The sequence below is a fragment of the Felis catus genome, chromosome C2 (assembly GCF_018350175.1).
Source record: "Felis catus isolate Fca126 chromosome C2, F.catus_Fca126_mat1.0, whole genome shotgun sequence".
Taxonomy (NCBI): Eukaryota; Metazoa; Chordata; class Mammalia; order Carnivora; family Felidae; genus Felis; species Felis catus.
Window position 1 is genome coordinate 128,557,161 of NC_058376.1, and position 19,739 is coordinate 128,576,899.

The window sequence follows — 19,739 nt, forward strand, 5'->3', positions numbered from 1 at the left end:
CCCCAGGTAAAGTGAATGGCTCTGACGCAACACCTCAGCTCACAGGGGCCGTGAATTTTCCACTCAGTTTTCACTTTCTACAACAGGCTGAACATAGGAGAAAAGGCCCAGGTGGTGGGTAGCGCAGCGAGAGCAGAAGGTAGACGGGGGCTAGATGGGGGAGGGAGGTGCCTCTAGGCTGGGACACTTTGCTTGTTTTCACTTTGAGATGGAGGGAATCTATTGGAAGGTCACAACAGGCTCTGATATTCATTTTCAGAGCATCATGCTGACATAGTATGTGATTGTATTTCGGTAAAGTACAAACAAAACACGCAGACTAGCCCATTGGCTAGAAGCCACTAACCCATGTGGCTAGAAGTCAGGAGAGTCATTCTGCTGGAGGTGGGGAGTGGTGAGAGGGGTACTCGGGCTTGTGGGAAGCAGGACATGTTCTGTTCTTCGATCTGTACACTGGTCCTTTAAGTGTCCTCAGTTTGTGAGATTTTACCAAGTTGTACTCTATCTATGACTTAGGCCTTTTGTGTGTGAATGTTATACTCAAAGCTCTTAAAAGATGACTCCTTGGGGGAAGGAGGGGTGCCTCGTGGCTCCGGTGGTTAAGCGTCTGACTCTTGATCTTGGCTCAGGTCATGCTCTCACAGTTCATGAGATTAAACCCTTCTTAGGATTCTCTCCCTCCCTCTCTCTCTGTCCTTCCCTGCTCGTGCTCTCTCTCTCCCAAAAATAAACAAGTAAACTTAAAAAAAATATGACTCCTGGCTAAGGAACAGATTGGAGGGAGGAAGGCGTGAGCTTAAGAAAAGGGTAGGAACCTGACTACGGCCAGGTGAGATCTGACAGTGGCTGGAGTGGAGGGCGGCAGTGGAGCTGGAGACCATGAGCTGGATTTGAGTCTTGGTTTGGAGGTTGAAGTCCCGGGGAGAGAACTGACATTGAGAAGAGGAGATCCAAGGTAAGGTCATGGTTTGGGGCATGGATTTCAGATACTGGAGGAGAGTCAAAGCTGAAATGTGTGGAATGCAGTCCATTGCAGGACCTGGGCTAGAGGAGGAGGGGTCTGCCCTCCAGCGATGGCAGGACTTCAGCATCCCGCCAGGGTGGCCCTGTGGGGGCTGGTGGGCGAGGTTCCCAGGGCCAACGTGTGTAGAGAGATGGGCAAAAAGGCTGAGGACAGAGCACAGATACCACCCTTTTCAGGTGGGGAGCCAGAAAAGGGCTCCCCCAAGGATTTCTAAGAAGGGACAGACAGAGCAAGAGGGATGACAAGTAATATCACAAAGGTGAGGGAAACCAAGTGTGTCGAATGCTAACAAAACTTAGAGCCACTGTTGGAGGCCACTGGATTGGCAATTAGATAACCAGAAATCTTGCTGAAAACAACTTCAGGGATGCTTCCTTCCACCAAAGTCTCATAAGATCGGGCGGCTCGGTGGGGCAGGGTGATGGCCTGATTTGGCGTCAGCTGGCTGCCTACCATTTACCAGCTGTGTGACATGAGACAATTGTGTAAGCTTCCCTGAACCTCCATTTCCTCATCCATAAACAAAAGGAATCCTACCTACCTCTCAGGGCAGTACGAGGACTAACTTAACGGAGCAAATATTTATTGGACATTTATTATGTGCCAGATGGTCAGCCAGATGCAGAAGATACAGGGTGACCAAGACTGATGAAAGGGAAAGAGAAAAAAGTAAGCAAACAAGATGATGTGAAGAAAGCAGACAGCCCCTCAGTGCTCCCCCATGGCCACGAGCCAGCCTCCCTTCTGGCCAGCTTCCTGGGGATCAGCTCTCAGGGTTCCAGGCTCTTCTCACTCCACATCCCCCATCCCCACTTTCTCTGTGAAAAACTAGCTTTCCCTTCCTTGCGGGCTTAATCTTCAAACCCTTCAGAGAAGCAAGGGAAAATATTAACATCCTATCTTGTTACTGCAAAGAATAGCAAGAATATAAAATAGGTAAAGTCTCCATATTAATACAGTCTGGGTGTTCTTTTCCTGCCATAAGTGAATTCAAAGAAGTTTCCCTAATAACGCCTTATTTCAATCTAACAAATTACTTTTGTGCCAACTTCCAAAAAAGACAAATGGCACTTGTACTCCATGAAGGGAAGCTTTTCTGAATTAAAAAAAATAATAATAACTTTGGGAATTTCTGAGGAAGAATTTGGACACATATTTACATAAATGTCAATGATATGTTTGTTTCAAAGTTTTTGTTTTTCCGGGGACACTTGAGCACCATACTTCTAGCTAATCTGATAAATTCATTTAGTCTCATGTGCTCATGTCTCATCTCTTCCAGAAATTTGATTTCTAAAGCCCAGAACTGCAGGTCCCTATTATATCAGGCAGTCTCTCACCCTCTGTCCTCCATTTTATTTTCCCTCTCAAATGCTACCAGATCAATCTAGCCATCTGCCTTCTCCCTCCCTGGGGCCAAGTGCCGGACAGGCACCAGCAGGATAAAACCTAAGACAACCACAACCAAAAGTGTTTGAGAATCACTAGTGTTAGCAGCTAGAAAGCTCATGTAGCTCCCTTTCCTGTGCCCGGTGTCCCCTCCGACAAGGACTGAATGGCAATCCCCATATCTCTTTACAGATGGTTCTGATCTTTGTACTTGCTTGCAAGGCCCCCAGGGCCTGGGCTTATCAAAGGCCTGTTCTGGCTCATAATAACATTAAACACAAAACACACAAAATGACAACAAAAACTACAGAATTATGCAGATTGGGACCTTCAAGGTCCATTCTAGTTTCATCTTACAGGCGAGAGTTTTCAGGTGAGATTTTTATCTAAGCTGAGTAGACTAGACTAAACAATAGCTAAAAGATCTTTTTTCTAATTCAGAGCATCGGGGACCTGGCTCCAAACAGGACCCCCCAGGCAGTGTGAAAGCGGGAGAGCGTCCACCTGTGCATGATGTCCCTCTGTGCCTGCTGTGGTTTCCAGTGGCCTCCTGGCCTCCACTGAGCCTCCCTCCTCCCTGAAGCAGCTCTCACAGACCTCAGAAAGTGGCCTTTGTCTGTCATATTAGGAGAACCCTGCCATACAGTAAGGCCATTCTGTGGACAGTAGAGGCTGGCAAGGGGGCGCTGGAGAGAACAGACAGGGGCCTGGTTTGACCACTTCCCCTCCCAGGCGGGGTCCCAGTTACAACTCTCCAGTCTGGCTACTTCCTTCTTAAGGAACAAGGAGGCTGTGGTGGAAATCATGTTTTTCTTCTTAGATTATCCTGATTTTTATACTTCCAAAGGTCTCCCAGGGCCCTGTCATATCAAAGGCTTTTTCTAGTTTATAATAATACTAAAGATACCTTTTATTATTGCCCCTATGAATACCACCAACTTTGACCCTAGGCTGGCTATTTTGAATCTCTGAACTTTATCTTGTTCAGGCATTCTTCCTGCATGGGAAAATATTTGATTTCCGGAATCACTTCTTGAAAGAGACGTTCCCCTTTGGGGTCACTGGGCCCTGGTTGGGATCCAAAGCCACACCCTGCAGAAGGTACAGGAGGGGTAAGCCAGCCGACTGATGAAGGAGGCCTTTCACCTCTGAGTCCTTGCTTTGCTTCCTTCTTTTTCTTGTGTCAGGACAGGGGAAAGGGATCCCTGTTTCCCATCCAACTCTGTCTGAGGGGCCTTTCAAGTGGGCCTCAGAGGAGCTAACACAGAGAGCCTCCTCCCCTTTCAGATGCCTTGGTCTGGGAAACGGCGAGCATCACCCTTTCTGAGTTCTCTTCTTCGTCCCCGTTGCACTAGGGCATCTTGAGCCCAGGGCCTCACCTCCAAGGTCTTACCCATGTGGTGAACTGCCAGCCAGGACTGAGATTGGGCTATGAGCGTAGAGACACTGAAAGACGCAAATACACGTGGAGATGGGCAGACACCTAGAGCCAGCACCACCTTTCCGCCATGTGCCTTCTTTTGGAGACACCAATGGAAATAGCACTTTGTGGAAGATTCTGATCAAAGAAATGAGGTATCAGAATGCATGAATGTAGTAGGGAGGTCGTGGGGGAGAGTTGTAGAGAAAGACCTGGATACACGTTTTGGTTTGTCTACTTAGTCCACAGACAGGTGTATGCTGCTTTTTTTCTCCATTGTAAAAGTGGGCACAGAATTATCAATTTGTTTGCTAGACCTAGCATCAGGAAAGACGTTGCGTTTATGATTCAAGATGGCAGACCAGGCACATATTTGTCTCCCCTCATCTCCATCACCCTCAGTATAATGAGAGTGATGAATAAAAGAATGGTGAAAGCCAGTAACAGAAAAGAGAAAGGAGAGATTATGAGTAGGTGAACAGTTGCAACAATCTCAGTAAGACAGAGGCAGCTGAGAACGTCGATGGGCTGAGGAAGGCCCGCTGTCAGGTGCACGCATGGGGCCTGCAGCGTGTGGAACCCTTGCTCTGGGCACAGCCCTAGAGAGCGACCAATTTAGAATGTGGAGGGCTGGCAGAGACAGAGATGGGAAGTGGGGCGGAACCCCAAGGGGTTCATATAGAGCATCCGTTTACCCTTGGGAAACACAGGCAACCTTCAGCTGAGGAACCATCAGCTGGCACACGTGCACACTGAGAAGGGAAGCTTTGCGCCTTCTGGCTCCCCACCTGCTTGCCGCAGAGCAAAGTGATCCAGTGTTGGGTCACTTGGTAGATCCAATATAGTAGAACTATTGCAAGTTGGAAGGAACTGGGAGAGGGGTGGGAGATGTAGGAATACATGAGCTAAATCCTCTCCTCTGATGGCATGCAGTCCAAAGTGATAAATCAGGAGACTGCAGAACAAGCGTGTTATTTTGATATGTGTGGATGTAATCCACCGAACAGCTCAGACCAAAGGTGGTTGTCCCTGACCTCCTGCTGCACTGGTGCTGGGCTTGAGCTGAGGGCAGGGCGGGGCCTTGGCAGTCTAAGCCCTTCTGTGTTACCTGATTTTTAAAAACATATGCACATCTTAGGTTGATACAAAACAAAGGGAGAGAATGAAAAAGAGAAAAGAAGTGTAAATGGATTTCTGATTACATACGAGAGATTCCAGTTGACTGTGGAAAGGGGATTCCGAATGCCAGCTGTTGCTCAAACCCAGGAGGGTCTTCAGTGTGGCTCTGCAGCTCTGATGCTTCCTGAGAGACGTGTGAGCCTGTCTGGGGTGTGGTCAGCTCCAGCCGGTGGGGGGGGGGACAGGAGCAGCAGAATGGTCTCTGGAGCCAGATTTTGACTCCAGAGGTTGGAAGAATGAAAGCAAGCAGTGCCTTGGGGTCTCCGCCCTCACTCAGAGAACTGCTGAGTGGCCGTCAGCACACCCCTGAACTCTCCCTGAATTGCTGGGGGGGGTGAGAATAAGGTCTCACTGTGCTCTTCTTTTCTCTTTCTTCTCTCTCCTTCCCTCCCTCCCCCCTCCTCCCTCACTCCTTCCTTCCCTCCTTTCCTCCCTTCCCTCCTTCCAAAGAATAGTTCCATTTAGATTCCTGGCAGCTGCCATGTATGGAGGGAGGTAGTTGTTCAAACTGGGAGGTCACAGCCTAGGTCTCAGTCCAGCCCCACCTCCTGCTCCTGAATGGTTTTCTTCCTACTCCTAGCCTCTCTTGGTAGATTAAATTATCTCAGAGATGTCACATCCTAGTGGACATCACGTATCAAGTGAATTTTTTAGAGTTTTGCCTTCCCTAGGATGTGTGTGTACAAAATCAGAATTGGTGGACAGCAGAGTCCATGATTAAACAGGTAGCAACCTCATGGGCATCACATTTCAGAACCTCTGCCCAGTGTCCCTATAATCGTGAGTGGATGCCTCAGATCATAGTCATAATGCTTAGTTTGGAAAAGAGGGTGATGGACATGTAAAGGACATCGTGTATTAGCTGCACTTTGACCCTTTCTCATTTATCTTGAGCTGCAAAGGTTTCCCTCCTTGTCCTTATGGCTTACCCTCTATGGTGGTATTACTTACATCTTGAAGCTTTGCTGGGGCCCAGAGCCTCACTCTGAACCCTCACTTGGCATCTCAGCCATCTTGTCAGCCTTTTGGAGCTCTTTGGCACATGAAGCGAAAAGATTTCTCTTCTTTAGAAGAAAGACCTTCATGACCACCCCAGTTTCCCTGCTTACCTCCTCTCCAAGCCTCCTCATCATGTTTGTTAGGGTTGAGAGAAGGAATGGGGTTGTGGGCATGAACATTTGGGTCTAAGAGTTTCCCTTCTACCATGCCTTGCAGAAATATTCCCCTGTGTTAGCCTTCTCCTCGAGCTTCCTTCTACAAGATGTGCCAAAAGACGTGTACAGTTTTACACACACACAGAAACCTAGCTGCTTATATTGGCACACCACACAAACATAGCCATTTACGTGGGTTCTGACCCTTTCAAAGTGGGCTCTTTGAGTAAATAAATGTATTCCAATGACACTACCAATGCTCATATTAAAAAACAAAACCAAACTGTGGAACTCCCTTCAAAGCCTCAGTACATTATCTTGAATACCTTCATGGTTGCAAGTCCTTTTAAAATCAGTTTTTCCTTAAATCACCTTTATTGAACTCTAGTTTATATACAAAAGTGCACAGATTTTAAATGATTGTTGAGTTTTGCCAAATGTATACACCTGTGTAAATACTGCCACAATCAAAATATAAAATATTTCTACTACCCCAGAAAGCCCCTTCAGACATAAATGTGAATGTTGAACTTTTTAGTTTGGGTTTAGAAAAATCCAACAGCGACTTAGCATTGAGCCAAGAAAATGAGTGGGGCAGCAGAGTGGATAAATGTGATTTTGTGCCTTGAGACCTATGTGGCTTATAGACTGATCAAAGGCAGCACTGAGGGGGCATTCATAAATGACTGAGGACAGATCACTGGAATGAACCTGCAGCTTCCTCAGTGGCTCTGATGGATGAATTTCTTGAGCAAGGACTCATGAGTTAGAGTATTTATTTATTTTTTCTGTTTACTTATTTTTGAAGGGGGGAGGGAAGGAGGGAGAGAAAGAGAGAGAGAGAGAGAGAGAGAGAGAGAGAGAACACCCCAAGGAGGCTCCTCATTATTAGTGAGGAGCCTGATGTGAGGCTCAAACTCACAAACAATGAGATTATGACCTGAGCCAAAATCAAGAGTCAGACGCTTAACCAACTGAGCTACCCAGGCACCCCATGAGTTAGAGTATTTAAAGAAACATTCAGGGGCTCTTGGGTGGCTCAGTTGGTTAAGCGTCTGACTCGATTTCAGCTCAGGTCATGATCTCACTGTTCATGGAATCAAGTGTGATTCCCCGCATCAGGCGGAGTTGACAGTGAGGAACCTGCTTGGGATTCTCTATCTCCCTCTCTCTCTCTCTCTCTGCCCCTCCCTTGCTCACGCATTTCTCTCTCTTTCTCTCTCTCTCAAAATAAATAAACAAACATTAAAAAAATAAAGATAAAGACACATCTATTCACTCAACAACAATTGAGCTCTGATATGGACCGGGCATTGTTCCAGGCAATGGGGAAGTGGCACCTTAAAAACCATTCATCATCTTTCCTCTGTGCAGTCTCTGTCTGGTGGGGCAAGATGCCAATAAGTGGCAATGATATAATTTAGGAAGCAAGAAGCGCCATGAGAAAGAAAAAACAATATAGTGAGGGGACTGAAGATGACAGGGAGAGAGAGGGTTCGGTTGGAGAAGTATGGTGAAAGTTGGCTGAAAGCTGGTGATGAGGTTGGCTCTGTGAGGGGGTGTAGGATGTGGAAAGGTGCCAGCTGGCTCTAGGCAGAGGCTCCCACCTAGTATCTGGGGGGGGGAAATGGGGAATTTCTGTGTTTCCTGGAGAGAGCAAAGGCAGATCTTTCAGGAAAGATTGGAGACAGATTTTTTTTTCTCCCACTGTCCTCACCTTCCTCTCATGAGACTGCTGGGGAATTTGGTAGAGGTTAGTCATTCCTATTAATTCATTACTAATTTGGTTAGAGGGAGACTGGTCTTTTCTGAGCTTTATGCTCAGAAACTTGGATATTCCAAAACTGAACTCACTGTCCTCTCACTCCATATACACTCCCCTGCCTGGGGCCCCGTCTTGCCTTGCACACACAGCCTTGCCCCCTTCCTGGCCCTGAGGCTGGAAACTCTGCCCCTTTTCTTCCAACTCAAATCACTGGCATCCTTGTGAATTCAACCTTTGTGGGTGCCTCCCTGGATCTCTGCTGCCCAACCTTTTGTCCTGATCTCATACTCTCTCCCAGGCTGTTATGACGGCCCTCACTCCTCTGCTAGATGCTGCTGCCCTTAATGCCAACCATGTGCCAAGCCTCCAAGAGGCCTCTGCAGCAATAGTATGCTGGGATTTTTAGAAGCAACCTTGAACTAGACACATAACTGAGCCACATGCTGGCAAGAAGAGCCAAGAAGAGTTAGTTATCCAGATCAAGAAGGGGAAGATAATTCAGTGCAGATTGTGAGCAGAGACACAGACAACGAATGTGTGCTGTGGAGAACTGGAGTAGTATGACCTTGATGGAGTTTGAAGGGCAAAGTGTATGGCCATGGGGGTTGTAGCAATCTAGTGCTGCATTACAAAACAATGCAAAACTTAGTGCTTCAAAGAATGACAGCATTCATTTGCTCACAAATCTGCCATCTGTATAAGGCTTGGTGGGATCGCTCATTTCTGCTCCACTTGGCATCAAGACTGGGGCTGGAACCCTCCAGGGGCTCTTTCAGTGACATGTCTGGCAGTTGATGCTGGAACTTGAGCTGGGGTTGGCTGAGACAACGACGCGTGACCTCTCCATGAGCAGGGAAGACTGGGCTTCTTTACAATGGGATGTCTGGCTTCTTAGGGTCCCAGGAGAGAGTCAGAAGGATTCTCTGTCAGTGTTAGGACTTAGCCTCAGAGATCACATAGCATCACCTTCTGCTTCACTCTCTTCATTAGAAGCAAGTAACTAAGATTGGCCCAGATTGAAGGGAAGGGAACACAAGACCCCACCTCTTGGTGAAGGAATGTCATTGTCACATGGGATGGCAGATATTGTTATAGACATCTTCATAAAATACAATCAGCCACAGCAGAGTAGGCAGGGGCAGGCAAAGTCTGGGATCTGTAGCATCTTAAATACCATGCCATTGCATCTTAAAAACCAAGGCATTGGTTTTTATCTTGTAGGAAGTGGGGAGCCAGTGAGTGGTGTTCATTTGGGTATAGCCTGCTCACATCTGAGTTTGAGAAAGCTGTCTCTGGGGTGGTGGGATGGGGGATTTTAAGGGGAGGGCCTGAGGCAAGGCATGCCGTGCAGACAAAGCACAGGTCAAATACAAGAGGTGCCAAGGAGAAATCACAGGGCTCAGCAAGGGCACCAGATGTCAGAGTGTGAGAAGCATGGGCATCTAGGAGGATTCCCAGTTTCTAGCTTGGGGAGCTAAGTGAAGGTGCTGGGGAAAGAAGAGAAAACAGGAGAGGTTTGTGGGGACAATGAGTCATGTTTGGGACGTGGGTCTGAGAATGTCCAGGTGGACACAGTCAGCAGACAATAGGAGGGACTTGAGTGTCAAGCCCTGGGGAAAGTTCTAAATGAGGGACTGAGATGTGGGTGCCACAAATGGATTTTCCAATGAATGTGTGCAGAAAGGGTGTTGTGTCCCAGAGATGGGGACCACAGACAGAGCGTCAGAAGAGGTCTGGTGAGGCATCTGAGATCACTTGGCTCTTTCCTGGATCTGTCCTGGGCCAGGAAGCGGGGTTCGAGCCTGCTCCACTGCCGTGTCCATCCTGGAAAAGTCCCTCACTCTCCTTTACTGCCACCCTCACTATCTTAAGGTGCTTTTCCATCTGGCCGATCCTCAGCAGAAACCCCTGTCCATTCGGGACTGTCTGTGTTCAATTTGTTTTCTTTTCCTCATTTTCATACATTACCCTCCGCACACAAATGGTCAGAGCCACGGCGTCATAACACGCATTGCCCAGTGGATTCTGCTGGGTGAATTTGTCTAAATAACACACTTCGGGCTTCACCTCCACCAGTTTTGACTCAGCAGGCCTCAGTTTGGGCCTGACCTTATATTTCAGAGACACCACCAGCCCCCACTAAGCGATCATGGATGAGAACTGAGTTAAGAACCACCAACTGGGGCACCTGGGTGGCGCAGTCGGTTAAGCGTCCGACTTCAGCCAGGTCACGATCTCACGGTCCGTGAGTTCGAGCCCCGCATCAGGCTCTGGGCTGATGGCTCGGAGCCTGGAGCCTGTTTCCGATTCTGTGTCTCCCTCTCTCTCTGCCCCTCCCCCATTCATGCTCTGTCTCTCTCTGTCCCAAAAATAAATAAAAAACGTTGAAAAAAAAAAAAAAAGAACCACCAATTTAGCCCAGTTACCTCACAGGGAAATCAAGACCCCAAGAGGCAGGGCCAGAACTGGTGCACTTCTGGTATCTCACTGCCTGGCACCCGAGCCCAGAGTGCTGACTGCATGCGGAATGCTCTGCAAGGCACTTGGGAGCCCCATGTCGGGACTTCAGTTTCCCCATTTATAAAAGACAGTGGGACTAGATCGTTTTCAAAAACATCTTTATCACAAAATCTTAAGAATCGCAATATATGAAATGAAGCTAAGCAAGGCCTCCCTAGGGAGGCAGGTATGGAGTGCTCCCTCTACCTCCAGGTGTACAGGCTTCCTTCTGTCCCTGGTGAGGAGCTAGGTGGCCGCGGGCTCTAGTAGGTGGCACTTTGGAGAGGTGTGTGGTTTTGTGGGTGTCTTGGCCTCCTCGGATTTGGAGACTGTGAGCATGGATGCATGTGTGGGCAGACAGCCAGTGCCGGGCCCTGTCGGAGGCCCCAGGCTGCCCTCACAAGGGCTCTGCCCTGGCAGGTAGGAGAGGGAATGTCAGCTCTGATCCCACAGCCTGGAGAGGGGCCCCCGCACAGGGGGTGGCCTCGGCTGTGCAAGGAAACGGAAATGAAGGAGGAGACCCAGTTGCTCTTCTAAGGTGCCAGCCCTTAATTAAGGGAAGAGTTTTGGCAGACTATGAAACACAAGGGCACCGCACCCTTCCCTGGAGGAAAAGTGCAATCTCCAGCAAGGGGCACTTTGCAGGGGAGCTCAGGGATGTGGGACTCCTGGCTCTGAGCCTGCTCTGGCCCAGCTCACTGGCTGAGAACCCAAAAGCTCAGCCTGGAGCCAACTCCAGGTGCTACAAACCGTTGTCACCCTCCCAGCTGTGTATCTGTCCCATCAACCCCAAACTCACATTCATATTTACTCATACTCTTAGGGCAGACATATAGGGCAGGGAAGGATGAAGAGACTGTGGCCCAGGGCCTTCCCGGGACCCTTATCATTCATCCACGGAGGAGCAAGCACAATCACAGATACCCCTGATAAGAGGTGATAGCAAGCTGGGGGACATTCATTCAAACCAGGGGTTTTGGGAACCCACCATGGTGCATTAGAGACCAGCCTTGGAGAATGGGTATTGATGGTGGAGTGGGGAATGGAGAACAGGTCAAGAGGAGTGAAGCAAAGTGCCCTCAGGCTTTCTGTGTCCCTGAGAGTGACCTGGACAGCTGGAGATTGGCTTCTAGTCTTCACAGGACTCAGGAGGAAGGGCAGAGCAGTGCCAGGGGAGGGGGTGGGGGGCGGGCACTGTGGTGTAGTTAGGGGACAATTCAAGGTGCTGAGTGCTCTAGATGTGGGGCTGATGAGTCATGCCTTTCCCTCCCCTCGGGGGTGAGGGTGCTTCTCCAGCCCTGTGGTTTTGCGGGGAAGTTCATGCTGACAGGGCTAGGAATGGCGGGAATGATGGCAATGGCGAGCAGCCCTGAGTGAGTCCATGGGGTAAAGCACTGATGCAACCATATCATTTCACCCTCCGGACCTAGCCATAAAGTAAGTGTTCCCAAGTAACAGGTGAGGAGGCAGGCCGGACTGCTGGGGCTCCATGCCGCAGAGGTCCCGTGGTGGAAGGCCAAGGTCCTAGCCCGGGCTCACTGTCTCTTCCCCTAGGTGTTCGTGCTCTGCCATGGCCTCCTGCAGCTCTGTCAGCTCCTGTACAGTGCCTACTTCAAGAGCAGCCTCACCACCATCGAGAAGCGCTTTGGGCTCTCCAGTTCCTCCTCAGGGCTCATTTCCAGCTTGAATGAGGTAAGCAGGAGGTTCCAGTCCCTCGGACCCCACTCATGTGCCACCCTGATCACAGGGTCTGCTTGAGGGCTCTGAGAGGGGCAGGGGAGCTGGGGATGCACACATGGGACATAGAGACTGCTAGATGCCACAGGCATGGAGGCAGCTACCTTTTCTGAGGCTTCACTGAACCAGGCACGGAGCTAAGAGCCTCTGGCAGCACCTAAACTTGGGGCCTAGTTACAGCAGCCCTGCGAGCAGGTTTCTTTATTTTTTTTTTTATTAAATTTTTTTTTTAATGTTGATTTATTCTTGAGAGAGTGAGAGAGAGACGGAGCATGAGCCGGGGAGGGACAGAGAGAGAGAGGGAGACACAGAATCCAAAGCAGGCTCCAGGCTCTGAGCTGTCAGCACAGAGCCCTATGCGGGGCTCAAACTCACAGGCTGTGAGATCATGACCTGAACCGAAGTCAGACGCTTAACCGACTGAGCCACCCAGGCACCCCAAGCAGGTTTATTTCTTAGACCTAACAATCCTGTGTGTGTGTGTGACTGTGTATTCCTGTGTGTACATCTGTATCTCAGTATTTGTGTGTGTCTGCGTGTGTCACTACATATATGTATCTGTGATCTGTGCCTCTATGTGAGACTATGTGTGTGTGTTATTTGTGTATCTGTGTCTATGAAGATCTGTGCCAGTGTGTATCTGTCTGTGTATTTGTGTATGTCGTTGTGTGTATGGGAGGTAGATGGGTGAGTGTATGAAGGTAGGAGAGGAAACTCAGCCAAAGAGCTTTCTACACTCTTGTTTCTGATGCAGGCATTTGGAAACAGACTGAGTAGTGAAGTAGGGCTCTTAGCAGCAGAGCAGGAGAGCAGAGGGCAGCCAAATCAGGGGAGGCCTTTATGGTCAAGCTCGAGGCTTCCAGCTTTTGTGGTAGGTGGTAAGGAACTGGCACGGCTACTTGAACAGAGCCAGGCAGGATGAACAGTCTCATGAATGGGAACCCCCTGGAAGAGGTGACTGGGAGACACTAGAGGTGGGGGACAGTGCATCCAGAAGTCAGCTGGCTGGGAGCTGGTGCCACCAAGCCAGGCTGGAGAGGCTGGGGGAGAAGAGGACCCCAGCGAAGGTGCGAATGAAGCAAAGGCAGGATTTGGCAGCTGCTGGAGTGCAGGGTTGAAGTCCTACAGACTACAGGGAGGCTGCCGCCAGAAGCCTGAGAGGTGCTAGAGGAGAACGGGCCTGGCGGAGGGGAAGGTGAGGCCATCTTGACTGTGGAGTGTGTGGCCAGCCTCCAGGTGCATGAGGCTTCGGGCTGCTGCCTGGTCCAGAGCCTTCCAGGCTGGCGGGTGAGTGAAGGGGAGGGGGGGCTGGGTGCAAAAGGCCAGCGACAGGACGAGGAGCTTGGCTGATGGGAGAAGACACGGGCATCTTGCCCTGTGGGGCAGCTGCTTCTTCTGCTCACTGCTGCAGGCCAGGCCTGGGCAAAGTCAGAAGGAGCCCTCGGGGCCCCACCCTTAATGCCTGCCACCAGTTTGCCCTGGGGACACCCGTGTTTGGGGACACTGATGGGCAGGGAGGTGTCACAAAAGGGCTCAGTAACAGCTTTCAGGGGTCTAACGGGATGTCAACGAGCTGTTCAGGGGCTGCCGAGGGGCTGGAGGTGTGGATGGCAGGGCCCTCCTCACCTCAGCTAGAACCGCCTCATTCATGTGTATGAAATGATGTTATATTTTACTATGGAAAAATGGCTTTTTCAAAGGGACTCCACTGCTGAAGAGAAGTTTGGGGACTAAGGTCTTAAGCCAGCATCAGCCATAAGTGCTGTGGAGGCCCCACTGCTCTCCAAGAAGTGAGCCCAGGCCCTGGCAGTGCTGGAGGGGCCAAATCCAGATGGACAGGGCTCAGGCACCCCAGGCCTTCCTCCCCATTGTGGGGTACTTTGCTACCCCTCCTCACCCAGACCTTTTTTTTTTTTTTTAATTTTTTTTTCCACGTTTTTATTTATTTTTGGGACAGAGAGAGACAGAGCACGAACGGGGGAGGGGCAGAGAGAGAGGGAGACACAGAATCGGAAACAGGCTCCAGGCTCCGAGCCATCAGCCCAGAGCCTGATGCGGGGCTCGAACCCCCGGACCGGGAGATCGTGACCTGGCTGAAGTCGGACGCTTAACCGACTGCGCCACCCAGGCGCCCCTCACCCAGACCTTTTAAAGTCAGCCTCAGGTAGCTTAGCCTTTCTAGTCTGACAGTTGCAATCATTTCTTGAAAAAATGATAGAGAAATAAAAGGATGGGAGATAAAAATCTAAGAAGCATAAATGAAAGCTTTGCTTCTGGGTATGGGTTTCAGAATCTTCTAGAACCATGTCTAGCCAGGGGCCAGAGCAACCCCATAGATCAGGCTAGGCTGCCTCCCCGTGCACCTTCACACCCCCTTTCTGTATGTATTATAAACCATCTTACTCTTGGCCACAAAGCAGGAATCTTCTGAGCAATTGTGTCTTCTTGAAAAAGTCTATCATTCATTCATTCATTCATTCATTTATTCAACAAATATTTAATGAGCCCTAACTATGTGTCAAATACTGCTCTAGGTATGGAGAGGCAGAAATGAACAGACAGATAAAAACCTCTGCTCATATATCATTCTAATGATAAATATGACATTTGTTTACAGAAATAAATAAAATTTGGTAAATCAGATTACAGTAAGTGCTATGAAGAAAGATAAAGTCATGGAGGGAAGTGGTGGTTTTATTTTAAATAACTTTTTATATAAATTCTATTTAAATTATGAAAATATTTAAATAGAATTTAAATTATAAAATGTATTTAGAGGCACTTGGGTGGCTTAGTTGATTGAGCGTCTGACTCTTGATTTTGGCTCACATCATGATCTCAGGGTTGTGGGACTAAGCCCTGCATCAGGCTCTGCACTGAGCATGAAGCCTGCTTAGGATTGTCTCTCTCTCCATCTGTCCCTTCCCTACTTGTGTGCATGCACGTACACACGCTCTCTCTAAAATAAATTTAAAATATATGTGTTTAAATATAACTTATAAAAATATTTAAATACAATTTAAATTATAAAATATATTTAAAATAACTTAAATTATAAGTTATACTTAATTATCATAAATATAAGTTATATTTAATTCATTTTTTATTGAGATATAATTGACATTTAACATAATATTAGTTTCAGGTATACAGCCTAACAATTCGACCTTTGCGTATATTGCAAAATGATCTCTGCAATAAGTCTAGTTAACATCCAGCACCTCACACAGTTACAGCTTGTTTTTCTTCTGATGAGAACAGTTAAGATCCACGGTCTTAGCCACTTTCAAATAAACGATACAGTGTTATTAACTAGAGTCGCCATGGTGGGCATTACATCCCAGTACTTACTTATTTTATAACTAGAAGTTTGTACCTTTTGAGCACCTTCACCCCTTTCACCCAGCGCCACTCCCTTATTTTTCAGAGAAGACCTTAATGAGACATTTCCATCTGAGCAGAGGTCTAAAGTAGGTTAGATGACAAGGGAGCCCTGTGGACACGTAAGAGAAGGGGCAACAAGTACAAAGTCCCGACGAGGGCATGTGTTAGAACAGCTAGAGGCAGAGCAGCTGGGGCGAGGGAGGAAGGGGGATGGAGGAGAGCACATCAGAGCCTTAACACAGAGGGAGGCAGGCCCCATAGGGCTCTGGAGGCTCTGGGACAGACTTTGCCTTTTACTGTTATGAGTTTGAGCAGAGGAAGCATGGTCTGACACGTCAACAGGATCACTCTGTCTGCCAGGTGGAAAATAGGCTGCAGGAAGGCAAGAGTAGCCCCCCTGGGGCCCAGTTAGGAGGCTGCTGCAATAGTTCAGGCAGGGTGTGGCAGTGGCTTAGACCAGGAGGTTGTGAGGGAGGTGGAGAGAAGCACTCAGCTTTCGGGTGGCTATTGAAGGTCCAGCCAGGGGGACGTGCTGATGGTTGCACATGGGTGTTAAAGAGCAGTCGGGGATGATGCTCAGGTGTCTTGCTTGGGGCATTGGCGGGATGCAGGTGCCATTGACTGAGATGAGGAGGACTGTGGAGGGAGAATGGGGGAAGATGAGACATGAGGTTTGGGTGTGCTAAGCCTATGAGAATTAGAAGCACACACAGAACATGTAAAGCCATGGGACCGGGTAAGGTCACCAAGACAAGAGCAGAGTTGAGAGTTCAGGGGAGTAAGGAGGAACCAGCTGAGGAAATGGAGAGGGAGCCCCCAGGAGAAGAAAACTAGAAGGTGGGTGTCCTGGAAACTCAGTGAAAAAAGTGTTTCAGGGAGAAAGAAATGGTCACTGGAATCACATGGTGCTGAGAGGTCACGTAAGAAGGAAACTGAGAATTGGCCAGTTGGTGGTTTGGCAAGAGCCATGTAGCAAGACTCTGACCCCTATTCCCTGAGACAGGGGTGCATGCTTTTCCAGCCAGAAGACTGTGGTGTGGATAGGGCAGGGCTGTGAGTGCTGGCATTTAAGGCTCCTCCAGTCCAGGTGAGCTTACATTCTGGGACAGAGGACATCTCTTTGGATAGAGTTATAGTCAGAAGATCTGCTAGCACCCCTTTTATCATTTGAGACCCTGCTCCCCAGGCTGAGCCTTCAGTTCCCTTCCCTGGCTCAGGGTGGGGCTCAGAGACCACACCTTCCAGGGAGCACCAAGAATGTGGAGTTACTGATGTTTGCAGCCTGGAAGGAACTCAGAGGGTGGTTTGGTCCTCCTCCCTCACTAGCAGGAGTGGAAGTAGGCCCAAGGAGGGCCAGGGGCAGGTCAGTAGCAGACGTGCTAGAACAGGAACCCACTGCTCCAAGAGACAGGAGACCAGTCTACTTAAGACTGGGTGCTTTAAATTCAGTAGTCCCTGCTCAAGCCACCTCCTAACCCCATAACATGGGCAAGTTATCTGATATTCTGAGCCCCACTTTTGTCATAAAGAGAGAGTTGTTCCAGGATGAAGTGAGATAGCACACGTTGCTTGGTGATTTTCTGACTACCGAGCCAGAGTCTTTAGGGCATTTAGAGAACATGTGCTTTGATAGGAGCCAGCCAGAACTGGAGGCTCCCTTGGACTTTGCCCCAGTGGTAAACCAAAAGATTTGGTTCTAAGATGGTTGAAATTTAGGCTGTGAGCTTTACATGGTCTCTAGATACTTCCCTTGGTCTGGTCCAGAAGGCTGAGGCTGGTAAGGGTTTCTGCCAATAGGGGAGAGCTGAAAGAGCGCATGCTGGACCCTCTGTGAGGGTCTCTGGGCAAGGCTGACCTTGGGCGGCCTCTCACCTCTCTGTTTTTCCTGGACCAGGTACAGTCAGGTCTTCCCTGTGGGTGGGTAGGGACAGAGTCTCAGGTCTCACTCAGCCCCTCTGCTCTCTCTGCAGATCAGCAACGCCATCCTCATCATCTTCGTCAGCTACTTTGGCAGCCGGGTGCACCGTCCACGGCTGATTGGCATTGGGGGTCTCCTCCTAGCTTCGGGTGCCTTTGTCCTCACTCTCCCACACTTCCTCTCAGAGCCCTACCAGTACACCTTGACCAGTGTTGGTAAGTGGCCTCCAAGAGGATAAGGAAGGAGTGGGCATCTCACCAAAGTTGGTTGGGATGCCACTGGGGCAGTGGATACCATTCTGGGCCATGCTGTCCCCTCCCACCAGAAAGCATCCTTGGATTTCATTGTTTTGTTTCTCCCCAAAGCACATCTGAAAGTGAGAACATATGGAATCATGAAGAACTTTGGAGCAGCCCTGGCTTGCTGAGGTCAGAGCGTGAAGCTGGTGGCTCACCTCCCCCTGTGATTCTCTGTAATTCCCTGTGCTTTGTGCCAGGAATGACCCAGTGCACACAAGTGGGGACGCTTGTGAGCAGTGCCTGTGATGGGCTTGTGGAGGGTCAAAGCATTGACCATGATGAGATCTGTGGATTTTCTGCATGTTTGATCATGTGTTTAATACTTCCCAACATTTTACATTCATCCATCACTCTTGAGGTCACAACACGCTTACACTGTGATCTCATTGGAGTCCCTTTGACACCTGTGAAGGGGAGAGAAGAGGTCTAAGATGAGAAGTTGGCACTCAAAGCTGTCCAGTAACTTTCCCAAGGGTACCAGTCAGTTAGGGAGAGACAGACCTGGGTCTCCCGATTCTTGGACAAGTGGCCTTTCTGAAACAGGGAGTCCCTGGTTCTTAGCGATGTGCCCTGTAGTATAAGGAGAGATGTAGGAGAATTTTACACAAGTAATGAACAAGGCATTAAATAACACCCGATTGCCCAGTAAGAGTTCCCTTTTCTTAAAAAGTTATTTTATTTTTGGGGAGCCTGGGTGGCTCAGTCGGTTAAGCATCCGACCTCGGCTCAGGTCATGATCTCACAGTTCGTGGGTTTGAGCCCCGCGTCGGGCTCTGTGCTGACAGCTCAGAACCTGGAGCCTGCTTCAGATTCTGTGTCTCCCTCTCTCTCTGTCCCTCCCCTGCTCACACTCTATCTCTCTCTCTCAAAAATAAACATAAAAAAAATTAAAGTGTACAATCCAGCAGTTCTGGCATGTTATTTTAAAATTGTGATAAAGTATATATAAGACATAAAATACGCCATCTTAACTGATAGAAGTGTACAATTCGGTGGCATTCATTACATTCACGGTACTGTGCAACTATCACCACTATTTCCAAAACTTTTTCGTCAACCCTAAGCAGACACTCCGTACTGATTAAGCAGTAACTCCAAATTCGTCTCTCCCTGAAGCCCCTGGTTACCTCTAATCTGCTTTCTGTCTCTATGAATTGGCCCAATCTAGATATTTCATATCAGTGGAATCATACAATATGTGTCCTTTTGTACGTGGCTTATTTCAATTTGCATCATGTTTTCAAAATTTATCCACGTTGAACTTGTATCAAGAACTTCATTTGTTTGTGGCTGAATAGTATGCCCTTGTATGGATGCAACACATTTTATGTATCCACTCACCTGTTGATGGACACTTGGGTTGCCAGATACCCCTTTTCAAAAAAGAAAGAAGACATTAACACCCTCTTGACTCCTCACTTCTTCCCCAGAGGTGGCCACTCTCCTGTAGTTGGTGTGCTTAAGCCCGTTGTTTATTTGTATACTTTTCTTCCTTCTACTGTTATGTCCTATTTCTTTAGTCTTATTTTTTTTTCTTCTACTCGTTTGGAAGGTATACATTATTAGTTATCCTTATGTTGAAACATTAAAAATATTATTAGCGAGTAAAATTGCCTTTGTGTTAGGGGTGACACGCAGTTCTATAAATGTGAATACATTTATAGATTGTGTAACCACCACAGTCAGAATACAGAGCAGTCCCATCACTCCAACACCCCCATCATGCTATTCCTTTATGGTCATGCTCTCCCCAACCACTGCAACCATTAGCCCAGTTCCATCACTATAATTTGTGGCTTTTGAGAATATCACAGAAATGGAAATATATAGCATATAACATCTTGAAACTAGATTTGTTTCTGCACCATAGATATTTGAAATTCACTTACATTGTTGCACGTATCAGCAGTTCATTCCTTTTTTATGGCTTAATAGTATTCCATTGTATGGCTCTACCACAGTTTATCCATT

General features: G+C 48.4%; 1 protein-coding gene across 1 annotated transcript in view; it reads left to right on the forward strand.

Annotated features, from left to right (window-relative positions):
* Window positions 1-19,739, forward strand: part of SLCO2A1 (solute carrier organic anion transporter family member 2A1) — an 85,160-nt gene that overhangs the window by 26,992 nt on the left and 38,429 nt on the right. The window contains exons 2-3 of the mRNA XM_023260547.2: window positions 11,985-12,122; window positions 17,522-17,684. Of these exons, the coding sequence (XP_023116315.2) occupies window positions 11,985-12,122; window positions 17,522-17,684 (301 nt within the window). The remainder of the gene's footprint in view (window positions 1-11,984; window positions 12,123-17,521; window positions 17,685-19,739) is intronic.